The sequence below is a fragment of the Coffea arabica genome, chromosome 2e (assembly GCF_036785885.1).
Source record: "Coffea arabica cultivar ET-39 chromosome 2e, Coffea Arabica ET-39 HiFi, whole genome shotgun sequence".
NCBI lineage: Eukaryota > Viridiplantae > Streptophyta > Magnoliopsida > Gentianales > Rubiaceae > Coffea > Coffea arabica.
The window spans coordinates 9981288-9994026 of NC_092313.1; the positions used below are offsets into that span (position 1 = coordinate 9981288).

The window sequence follows — 12739 nt, forward strand, 5'->3', positions numbered from 1 at the left end:
GTGGTGGTGGTCGTCGCCGCCGCCAAGACAACTTCGCGCGAGGAGTTAGTTTAGTTGACAACCCACGTAAGAGATTTTCTTTTTTTTTTTTAATTAAAAACAAAGGAAAAAAAATTCAGACCTTTTTTCATTTTTTCTTCAAAGGAAAAATGGGAGGACTCAAGAAATGAATCGAACCAAAAACCTCTGTGGTGTGGGATGCTCACCGCTGGCATATGCAAATCTATGCTGCCATGTTTTAGTAAACCCCTACTTTTAGTTAAGTGTGTAATGGGCCTCTAACCCTTCAAATGATCCAAAGGTGAAAAAAGTTGGAGCAGGATGTATGCAATTTTGAAAGCATAAATTATGCTGAGTCAAGGAAGCCTTTAGGCTAAGTTTGGGAGTTTAGGATAGAAAAGAGAAGAAGGGAAAACTAAAGTTATAAGAGAAGAGAAGAGAAGGGATTGTTATGTTGTTTGGGAATTAGTGGAATGATTTTGGATATGAAAGTCATTAAATATTTGTTCAACACATTTTTAAGGATAAAATAGAGATTTTAAAAAATTTTCACAAATTTCCTCCAACTTTCTCTCCATTTCTCTCCAATTTGGAGGAAAAATTTTGCCTACTATTCATCCTCTTAAATCCTACCATTTCCCTTCTTTTCTTTTCTACTAAAAACTAAAAAATGAAGAAAAACTTAACTTTCTCTTCTTTACCTTTCTCTTCTGTCCAAATCCTCCACTCCCAAACGAACCCTTAGACTTAGCCACTAAGCCTTTGGCCCGATAGTCACCACCAGTCTTAGTGAGATGGAAGATCCCCTTCTCTATAGATTAGGTTAGATTAGAAGGAATTCTACCGTTGCGACAAAAAAAGAAAAAAAGAAGTCTTTAGGCTTAAAAGTGCCGGATGGTAAGAGTTAGGGTGCGTCGGGTGCATGTCTGCCAATTTACTGTTATTTCGCATTAAATAATAAGTGAACAACTTATCACTTATTATTTTAAATAAATTTTATCTAAACAATTCAGAATCACTCAATTAAGACATTCTATATCTTTGTAATCATGCACCTCTCTCTCTGAATATATTAAAATCTGAACCATTAAATTTTAAGTGCCAAATCGAATTGTTAAACACAACAGGTTATTATGAACTGCGTAGTGTCACATCACCACAACAGGTTCCAGCATTAAGCAGAAGTTGCTCACAATTACACTAATGACACCGCGAAACATCAACAGGAACCTGGCCTATTTTCTACAACAAAATGTATCCCACCGTCGAAAAGAATCCTCTTCTATGGTTTGACCAATAAAAGTGTTAACTTGAGTATGGTATTCTTGTACTATTAGATATTTCCCCGATTGATGGGAAAAACTCCTCCAAAATTGTCAGCGTGAAATAGTCCTGCCTACTGCCTGCTGCCTTCCATCGTGGATGCAATCTGAGATTTGTCATCTTCTGCGCTTTGATTCTTTCCGCATCTCAGCAAGGTAGCTTTGCAAATTGGATTTCTCCCATAGACGTCGCTGTACAAGATCTTCCTTTGTTGATTCATCTGTATACCACACCAACAAACTACTTTAGGATTACCCAAGAATTATGAAATTCACAAAGAAGTGTTACTGTAAAAATTGGCCCCTAGTTACATTCCCAAATTCTTTGATTGGCATTCTGCCCAAAAATGTTACAAAAATCTCGGCACAACAGAAAATGTTTCAAACAAGCATTTGAAATACAGAAGCATTTCCAAGGTCATTCTATGCGGGCAACAGTAATCACCATTGGTGCTGAAACATCTCAACTCTCTACATCTATAACAGTAGCTCAAAAAATTAAAAAAGAAAAAGAAAAAAGGGTATATAACAGTGGGTCTGGTGCAAGATATATCCAAATAATAAAGTCTTCCTATAACTGTCAGTGAGATGATATGTAGTTACCAATGAATGTCCATGAATCGGGCGGCACGCCCAAGGATCTTTGTGTCAAATAGGAGGCATCTTCCCATGAATAAGGAGATCGTTTGACGTTGTACCTCCAAAACCAACATCCATGCCACAACAGCAGCTGTGGACGTAAAGCTAATCAGTAGTTTTCTTGTACATAGCCAAATTCAAGATTCTAGGTTCAAGCCTGCATGACACTAGCTTCTGAAAAATAACTTGGGCTAATCAAAATCTCATACATTGGTATTAAATTTGAACGGAAAATAGTTTCTGGATATGCATACTTTCCCAATAGTATATGGAAGAAGAATGAAACGAATGCCAAGAAGTCCCCAGACAGATGGCTTTTCAGCCCCTTTAATCTGCAGTTCAAGCTCGTTGCTGAGGTCTTCTTCCATTTTCCTGCCACATAAGCATAATTACACTAAATGAACTGCAAGATTTTGAATATTGGTTCCAGAATAAAAGAAGTAATCATATAAATCAATACAACAATTAAGAAGCCAAAGCCAAAGAACAGTACATTATGGACCCAGTGTACTTCCATCCCATTTTCTCTCCGCTCCTCTGTTGGACACCAAACCACTCTCCCCCCAAAGAAAAGGCTCAAATAAAAGGACCAGAGGGAAGAAATATAATAGTAATAAAAATTGAACTAATTTCATACTTGTTTATTTGCTTGTTACTCTTCTTTCTAATTGTCATTCCACCTGTGCGTTCAAGTTCCAAAGCCTTCAGCTTATTTTTGAAAGCTGGTGTTCTCTTGACCATGTCAACAGCCTGCAGGAGAACAACCAAGTGAAAATGTCATAGGAAAGTCAATGGAACCACAATTATCAGGGTCGTAGAAGAACCAATGTTCCAGTAGGTAGATCAGCATTATAAAGCACTAGACAAAAACGACAAAGGCAACACAAGGGGAAAAATAACCTCCAAAGTAGAAATTCTGTGGAAAAAAGCATAAAATATTCTATAGTTAATCGGTGGTGATCTGATGTAAGCAGACATATGTATGATATTGTTTGTATCTATTGCAGTGTCATCTCACTAACAGTTGATTTTAATTACAAGACCTGAAGAAACCAAGTGGTTTACAGGTATATAAGCCATAATAAAACAGATCATAGGATAAAAACATCTCGAAACATACACCTTCCGGAATCAAGCTTAGCATTTTTTTTCTCTGAAAATTAAATAAGAAAACACTGAGTCTTTAACCTCAATAGTATCAGATGGATGCAACATTTGATACATCCACTTACCTGCTTATACCTTGTCCACTGGTTTAGATATTGAAATGCAGAAAGCACCAATAGAAGACCCACAATGACAGCACGAGGATCCTATAATAGAGGAAGGAGGAACAGTCAACATATATACAAGAAAGACTCGAGTAAAATGATTTACTGATTGGCCACGTGAAATGTGTGATGACGGAAATTATAGTTATCTGTTAGGAAAAAATCAAATTTATTTAAGTAAAACATTAAAAATAAGAGGGAAAAAATGGAGAAGGGTCTCACTGTTTTGTGACCGTAATAAGCCCGGTAGTACCTAGCTGTATTATAAAAGACCTAAGGAAGGAATACCAAGCATTGAACTAGTTAACAACATGTTTGGATGAATGAATCAAATGTTGGTAAACAACATGTCAGGACCAGTGAATCAAATAGCTGGCATATGATAAAAAGAATTGTCCACAAAAACAAGCAAATTAACTATGTTTGGAAGTGTGGTTTACAGTAACCAACTGGCCAGGGGAAGTAACAAATTTACCAAGAAGTAACTCAACCATACATGGCCGTGTAGTACACTTAACGACCAAACAATTTGATGCCATGTCATGTTAAATACAAAGAACATGTCAAGCCTATTTCTCAAAGATGGGGGACACAGGGAAGGTAAACAAAGCATACTGGGCTAGAGGTGATTGAACGCCTGAGAGACATGTGGGAGAGATGCAAATGATAATCACATCCTGAAATTGACATAATATGCATCAGAAAGCTAAAGTTTACATCTCGCCTCCTAGGCACATTTTAACTTCTCATTCTAAAATATGTACACAGGGAACAAGTTTAAGTTGATACTTTGAGATGTAAATCATAAGCCTCTAATTTGAAATGATAAAAGAGCACAAATTTACAAGCAGAATCACTGACAAATACAGAATTCACAGCAAAAAACAGAGGTCTAAGAAAACAAAACAAACCTCCTCTGGATGTGCAATTGCATAATCATACTGTTCCCTTGTTGCTTCATCTTTCAAAATCTGCACATAAAACGATCATTATCAATGTCTACAAAAAGTCTTATCGCAATCATCCACAATTATATATGTGTACACTTATTTATTGTTCTCATCAAAATAGCCACAAGCCACAAGCCACAGCAACCTTAATAACAATTTTTTTTTTGTTTCTTTATTCCTTAGATATTGAAAATAATTTCTTTTAAGCATGGACTTAGAAGTTCGACAAACTTAAGCTGAATTAGAACTCACTAACTGAAAATTAGATACATATAACTCGGTATTGAGTACAATACATTACACATAATTAAGTAACCAATTAATCTTCATCAAACTTTAAAAGCTAATTATGTAAAAGAATTACCTCATACGCATTTGCTATTTTCACAAAAATTTTCCTTGATTCCGGATCAGGATTTTTATCCGGATGACTAAATACAAAACACCAAAAAAAAACCAATTAATTAACGACTTCAGATTAAAAGTGCAGAAATAAATACATATTACAAGACAATAGAAGAAGAAGAAGAAGAAGAACTTACTGTTTGAGTGAGAGCCTATAGTAAGCCTTCTTTATTTCGGAGGCATTGGCATTTTGAGGAACCCTAGCAATCACACGAAGTTTACAAAAGTTAAGTTAAAAAATGCAGGGAAATTTAGAGGAAAGAACCTTGGGGAAAATCATAATAGTTACCCGAGGAGATCGTAGCAGTCGTCCTCGTCGCAGTATATGGAGATCGACGGCTGGATCAGCAGGGAGAATATGAGAATTACGATGAGCACGCAGCGGCTGATCGGAGCTGTTGCCGCTGGCGCCATGGCTTCAATCCTCGTCTCCAAAGTCTTCTGTCGTCACTACGTTAGGAGTGTTACTTTTTACTTTGTAGCTCAGCATTGGAGATTGGAGATTGGAGATTGGAGAGCAGAGGGCAAGATTTAACTGTAAGTTCAAATTACCATTTTGTCCGCCTAAATCCCTTTCTTTTACTCCCAACTCCCATGTCCATTTCAAGATTTATTTCACGCATTTGGATTTTCAATTAGTCACTTCACTTGTCCCAAAAAAAATTTAAAATAAAATCTTGTGGTTTTCATGGCTAAATTTTTATCACATAAATGGAAAAAAATTAGAAGTAATTGCATATGACTTTTTATTTTCTTCTCTTTTATTCTTTTTGACCTTTTTGTGAACCAATAAGTATTTTTTTTTCTCGGTAAGTGAAAAATGGAGTAGTAGATAAATGAATTTTAGTGAGATACAATAATCATTTTGGGGAACTTGTCCACTCTACCATGGTCAATACAAAAGATGTATAAATAGGGGGATTAGTGTACGAGTGAAACTCCTCCAATACAAATATTTGTTCCTATTTGTCCCAAGGCCCAACACTCAAAAGGAAAACAAGAGGTGTTCCAAGGAGCATGGGAGGTGTTAGTTTTAGACTATTTAAAGAAATTAATCTTTTCTACCCACATTATATACATTGTTAAGGGAAAAAAATTAACTTCAACTATGATTTTGGCTTGAATAGATTTATTTTTCTTAAAAAAAAAAAATTGTCCGCACTATTTTATTAGAAGGTTTGTGACAATTCCCTTTAGAGATTACAATGTCGAATTAGAATTTCTGCACAACAATATAAAGAAACTCTCACAAATGCAAGTGAAAATTTTGAAGTTCCCCTCCATAATTTTCCACCATTCCAATTTATTTGAATTGATGTGTAAACTTCGATAAACTTTTTCATCTTTTACAAAACTTTTCAATGTGGGATCATCACTTTATTTAACATACATCGACGTCTAGATGAATGCGACATCACTTCAAGTTGAATTTGGACATCAAATTTTGCAAATGAGAGATGTGTACTTAGATTTGCTAGTATATACAAATTCAGTGTATAAAAAGTTTACTTGTATTGAAAACATCCAAACTTAAGCCAATTACTGGACAAATGAGTCCATATACGGCGAATAATGGTAAAAAAAAAGAAAAAAAACTCTTTCAAGGCTTCCCTATTATTGGCCCAATCCAATGAGGCTTGCCTCAAGAGGTCTATCCTTTCACAAACGGGTTTCCAAACATTAACATCCAGGTTACTTTGTAAGGACCATTTAGAAAACTAGAACATAAAGCCCATTTGTTGTGAGGTTAGATCAACTGCAGTGTAGGTAGACTTCTTTTCAGATGGTCCATTATTCAACTCTTAAATTTTTTTGCTGCCCATTACCTTCTGAGCCCGAGTTCAAAACTTATATCCAAAATTTTTTTATCCTTCTTCGTGTTCCTTTTCTTTTTTTTTTTTTTTTGCAATAAATTATACGACCTTCATCAACACGTTTGACACTGAATTTAGTTCTTTCCATTTTCTCCTATTATTCAAACTTTTTAGGCCCCATATGAATTTTCTTTTAGAATTTTTTTATATAAAAGGATACTATAATGATTTGATGTATTAAAAAAATTGATTGAAAAATGTATTCACAAAAAATAATTTTTTAAAAAACAACAACAATCCAAAAATCCAAACGAGACTTTATCTTTCGTGTTGTGAAATGAAAACTATGACATTTACACCTACAATTTGATCCGCTACTCTCTCATGTCATTTAAAAGCATTTAAAGGATATAGTATTTGGATTAATCTTTTATATATTGACAATATATACACTATCACCAATTGATGCATAATAATTCATCTGAATTTAAATTTAAAATTCAAATTTTACTCATGTGTTATACATCCAATAATAACAATATATACACTATCAATTTGTATAAGATTTGCTGATAGTATTTAAGTTGAAAGAAATGCAATTTTAAAGTTCATTGTGAAACTTTCATTCTCAGTTCTCGACGTACATCTAAGGTATCGCCGAATGGAAAGAGATAAAACAAGAAACCGTGGCTGGCTATCTATCACAAGAACACGGGTGGTCTAAAACCTTCTTGTTTGCGATTAGGAGTATCGACTAATCATTATTATAGTAGCGGGTCCCTGTGGGGTGTTCTATCCCACATCGACAATGGGAGGGTTGGAGTTTGGGTAGATAAGTCCCCTGGACGCCTTCACAAGTTGCTGGTTTTTGAAGGTTGTCCGGGGAATTAGGTTTATTTGCTAAAAATCTGAGTTCTCTCAGAATTGGAAAAAGACTAATCATTATTAATTTGTGGATAATGCCTCGTGAATCGTGATAAAGATAATGGCATCTTCTCACGTAACAGCATGTTCTACATTTTTGTTATGTTTCCCTATGAAAAGACATTTTTCTGAAATTATTATACTATATCTTTGATGTCTTTTCTTCTTCTTTTTTTTGACAAATTTGATGTCTTTTCTTTTAGTGTATACAAAGCCAACCGAAATCAATCACCCCATGTCGGTTAAATCATAGAGATGACTACTAGTATTTGTTATGAAATATCCACGCTAAAATGTTTGTTATGAAATATCAACAAATTATTTTGTAATTTACCTATTTCAGTTTTAAAAACTTTACCCGAGTAAAATTTATAACATCTTTTCCAACCAAAAAGAGAACTGTTTAGCAGCTGGAGAACCTTTATCGTGTTCCTTAACAGCTCAAAAAGGCTTTATATTGATCACTACTACACGATTTCCTATGATGTTTGCCAGGATTAGAGATAACTATTTTTTGGCAGTTAATTTTTTTTAAAATTAATGAAACAATGCTTGATAGCTGACTTCGTCTTATACCAAGTACCTCTAGATTTTGAAGTCGGTATTCATAGTACACAAGAAATTGTGTCGTTACTTGCAATAAAAAAATGGATAAATCTTTTATGCACTAACTGTATATGTATTAATTGATTTAGATGAATGTCAAATGTACAGAATTTGATGTTCAATTTTAAATTTAGATGATATGACACTTATACACTGACCTTGTTAGAATCTAACTGTACAGTTAGGACTTATGATTGTCGCGCAAATGTTTTGCTTAATATCTCATTCTTCATTTATTTTTTTTGGGGTACTTTTGCTTGAAATGTATAGTGATGATAGGTAGCCCATGATGTAAATTTGAGAACCATCTCTCTTGTGCAAAACTGATTTGTCTATCAATGGAAAAGGATTTTTGCTCAAAAGATAGAGAGGGGGGGGGGGGGGGGGGGGGAGGGGAGAGAGAGAGAGAGAATTCCATTCAAAGGAGCAGAAAAGACACTCCCACAGCTTCTCATGGTTCGTACACCTTAAGGAATGGAAATGGAACAATAGACATGTTAAAATAGAGGAGGAATCATGTCCAAGAAAGTTTTACTTGCAAGATTTGGCCGCCATATCAGCAGCATTTAGCAATGATGCAAATAATTGAAAAGGTGGAATTTTCGGCCTCCAAATGATTGACCGCCAACTTGCTCAGCTCACGAGTTCCACCGACATGACCTGCGAAAGTGACATCTCCGGACCGGATTCATGAAAGAAAATCTGTGATTTAGAGAAAAGGTGCTCATTTTTAAGAAGTTCACACACAAAATTGACTGCACCACCAACGGGCCCTGAACCATGAAATGATAACCCTCCACTCCGCTCCCAAAGCTAGTCCCCTCAACTGGGGAGATAGGAATCAAATATCCTCCTCCTCATTGGTGCCACCATCAAGTTTTCAGTGAGCCACCATGGCCATGATATAAACCCTTGTGATCGTGCTAATCACACTCACCTTGAGATTGCCATTTTAACTGACAGGCATGCTGCTTCGAATCAAAATCCAATTTGGCGGCCACGCTTATCAAATTCTGTGATCTCCATGAATTCTGTGCCACATTTTTTATGGAAGTTGTCACAATCCAAAGATGTGCACGGACACTGTCTTGATTCTTCACAGGATGATTCATATGAGCGACTCCAGAAGATATAATACTACTTAAAAAAGGTTTACCTAAGTATGCACGCTATATCTTGGGATTGGCGGCAATGTATATTAAGTATATTGATGTTGCTTATTAATTATTATTGTTTTACCTTTCATCGTATGTTTTGTCATTTGGGTTGAAATAAAGTGTACGTACGCCGCTTTGTATGAAACAAAGATTTGAACTTCTTAAAATGTGATTCCTAATTTTTCTTCATCGGATGTTGGGTTTTTTTGGTTATTTCAGTAAAGTTTACTTTTCTTTTCCACGTTAGTTTCTGGGCTTTTTTTTTCTATATTAACGTAGTTGATCTAATTATCATCAATATTGGATAATAACATTCAGTGGTTTTAAGAAATAGAAAGCTGCAGAAAGGAATCTACTGGTTCTTTCATTTCGAATTTTTTTATTTTGTTACGTACATACAAGGATGGATTTTGTTTATTTATAAATTGGTAGTTACAAGTAGAAATAATGACAAAAGCAGATTTCAAACCTTTTTCTAGTGGAGACAATAAGATTTCAAACATTCAATGGTTCTGTCAGTATTGGATACTTCTTCTCTTGAATGTTGTTAATGCTCTACTTGTTATACTTTGGAATTTATTTTCTAGAGACAATAAGATTTCAAACCTTCTTCTTCTCCTCTACTTTTTTTTCTTTTTTTTTGCTTTTTTTTTTTTTAAATCCAAATCTTGCAGTATTGGCAGTATTGGATTCTCTTGTATACCTGACCCTCTTCAACCGATAACCCGTTGAAGATGACTGCGTATGGATAGTAATTTAGTAAAAGAGATAAAAATGGTTAGAGCAAACCAAATTACGAAGGGACCGATAGATGCACATACCTCTATGTAACAGGTGTTGAAATTCAAGTGCATCCTATCAAGTTATAATCTTTTCTAAAGAAAACAGTGAAAAAGATAAGTTGATCGTTATGTCCATTTGCTGGTCTATTATTTGTTGTGCAAAGCTATAATAAGATGAGCACTTGTGTCATTTTCCACATTTTACACTAACAATGGAATTATTAGCACCATTTGGGTAGGGATGGCAATTGGACATAACCATTGGGTTATTTCCACATTTTACACTTGCGTCATTTCCCAACCCCCGCCCCACCGAGGGCTAATGGGGCGGGTGGGGGCAAGGGAGTATACCCCCGCTCCATCCCTCTCCCCGCCACCTGCTAATATATATATATTTATATATGTATGTATATATATAATTTTTAATTTAATTAGTTACAACCTTGTAATAGTGATATTATTAGTTGTAAGTATTATATAATGTATAGTAGTATATATAATATAATTGATATTATCAATTATACTAATAATTATACATGTCTACTAATAAAAATTATTAATTAGTTATACTAAATTTACTAATACATTTATACTAAATTCGTAATTACACTTAACATAATAATACTTTTTTTGTCAAAAAATACAATAATGACTTAGTGATTGTATTTATTTCATAAGTGAAAACTTGACTACTTTAGTTATATTTGTTCATTATGTTGGATTATATTCAAATAATTTTTATTTAATTTTTTTTATGCATACCTTGCCCGTGCTTTATGCATGCTAGTGTTCCTGACACGCGACCGGAGGCAGAATTTAAGAAGGGGAGCCCAGATTCAAAGCCAGAATTTAGAGCAAAGAATGAGCTATAATGCTTAATATGTTTTGTTTTACACGTTGGCAGAATCAAAATGGGTGTGAGATGCAAGATGGAAAGTGGGTATTGAAGTACCGCCGATTTGAAGGTTATAGAATGGTGAAAGCACTTGGGAAGAGTATATAATCTTTATCCATTGAGGAATTTATACGCTTGCGTCTATCATTTAACATAATGATGTTTATACGCCGATTTTATTATTGTGTTTTTAAAGTTAATTTTCAAGGTGAATTCTTCTTCTTGTATATAATGATGTCTCTATATTTCAGGACACCGCATATGCACGAAAATAAAAAAGAGGGGTGAACCAAATAATAAAATTCTAACATATTGTTATTCACATCCCAATTTGAGGATACTTTTTTGACAGTGAATATTCTTTTTGTGGACTAAGTTAAATTTGGAACTTTAGTAGACAAAGTTAGATTAAATCGACATCTTATTTACGTGGTAAGGTTATAAAATCTAGCTTGACTCGACGGTCGAACCGTTCAAACTAGTGAACTGGCCATTAGGATAGAGTTGGGTCACAAATCAGCCAACGATCCAGCAATTGAATTGGTGAATTCAAAAACATCACTGCCAACTTAAAAATTTTACTATTTTAATATGTTATTATATTATAAAATATAGCTATTGTCCAATCATGGTTCAATCGAAAAATCGTTGAACAGATCACCTCTCCGTGTCAAAATTCAGACCGGATTTTATAACTATGATCCCGTTTGGAACCTGAGTTTTTTGGGAGTTTGTCTAAAATTTTACTGTAGATTACTGTAGAAGTTGTAAAAAAAACTTTTATAAGATAGAAAAACTTTTTTCCTTTTCATTTTCAACAGATTTCCTTTTATTTTTTATTTTTTTTCCTTTCTTTCTTTTTTCTTTTCCTCCCTCCCTTCCTGCTTCTTCTCTCTCCCCCTTCCGCCTCCCCCTTTCTCTTCCCTCGCATGTTCCCTCTCCCGAAACTACCAATGAAGCAGCAAACAGAGAACTTTTTTTTTCTTTTTTTTTTTTTGTATTTTTTCTATCCTCATCTCCAACTCTTTATCTCTCCCTCCCCCGCCACCCCTCTTCTCCCTCTCCCCTTCCCTTACCCAGGGTCTAGCCGAATCCCTTTACAGAAGCTTGAATTTTCCCTCTTAGGTGCAGCACCCAATTTCAGTCCCTCTTAGGTGCAGCACCCAATTGCTTGAATTCCCACCTTCGCTGGAGCTCCGGTTATGCCTGAGCTCGCTGAGAGGATTAGCACACAAGGACAAAGCAGCAACAGAAATTCCCACCTTCGATTTGCATTTTTTTCTCTCCCTCTCTTGCCGGACAAAGCAGCAACAGATTTTTTTTTTTTTTTCAATTTTCCCTCTCCCCCCCCTCCTCCCCTTTCCCCGCCACCCTCATCCTCCCTCGGTGCAATCTGGTCTCACGACTAGATCGCCCAGAGGGGAAGGGTGGTGGGGGAGAGAGAGGGGAAGAAAAAAACGGGGAGGGTCAGATAGGGTAAAGGGGGAGGAAGAGGGGGAAAGGGAGAAAAGGGGAAAAAAAACAAGAAGACCGACGCCGGAAGAGGTGATCGGCGCCGGAACCGGCAACGGAGGTGGTCGCTGGCGATAGAGGTGGTGGTGGGTTGGGGTGGGGGAGGAAGAAGAAGAAAAAGGGAAGGGAATTTTTTTTGTGTGTTTTGGGTATTTTGAAGTGTGTAGGTAAAAAACTTTTGTGAAGGTTTTTGGGATTCTTGTAGTAAAAGTTATTAAAAAACTAGTTTTATACAAATTTGGTAAAAAACCAATGTTCCAAACAGGCCCTATGTTGTGTGGTCCTGTCGCGTGTTACTTAATAAAAATAAATATAAAATTTTCAAACAATTGAACCAAATACTGACAGCCGTAGAACAAAACCACAGGGTATGCTTGGACCGTTTTCTTGGGATTAGAGCATAGCGAATTGCATAATGCAGCGGAGAATTTCAATTTGGGACGGTCTCTGTGTCCAGCTTTT

At 35.5% G+C, this 12739-nt stretch overlaps 1 protein-coding gene across 3 annotated transcripts; it reads right to left on the reverse strand.

Annotated features, from left to right (window-relative positions):
- Positions 1 to 1070: 1070 nt before the first annotated feature.
- Positions 1071 to 5095, reverse strand: LOC113730836 (chaperone protein dnaJ 50-like). Of its 3 annotated transcripts, none has more exons than XR_003458410.2 (10): positions 4877 to 5095; positions 4725 to 4787; positions 4547 to 4613; positions 4144 to 4203; positions 3455 to 3505; positions 3194 to 3274; positions 2599 to 2711; positions 2216 to 2333; positions 1926 to 2135; positions 1071 to 1543 (listed from the first exon to the last, which is right to left on the reverse strand). XR_003458410.2 is itself a non-coding variant. In XM_027255783.2 (10 exons), the coding sequence occupies exons 1-10, from the start codon at positions 4999 to 5001 to the stop codon at positions 1440 to 1442; spliced, it is 909 nt and encodes a 302-aa protein (XP_027111584.1). In that variant the 5' UTR covers positions 5002 to 5093; the 3' UTR covers positions 1071 to 1439. The 3 variants fall into 3 exon arrangements, 2 of the variants coding, with proteins under 2 accessions (XP_027111584.1, XP_027111585.1); XM_027255783.2 differs by having other exon boundaries at positions 1926 to 2052; positions 4877 to 5093; XM_027255784.2 differs by lacking the exon at positions 3455 to 3505 and having other exon boundaries at positions 1926 to 2052; positions 4877 to 5094.
- Between the last annotated feature and the right edge of the window lie 7644 nt (positions 5096 to 12739).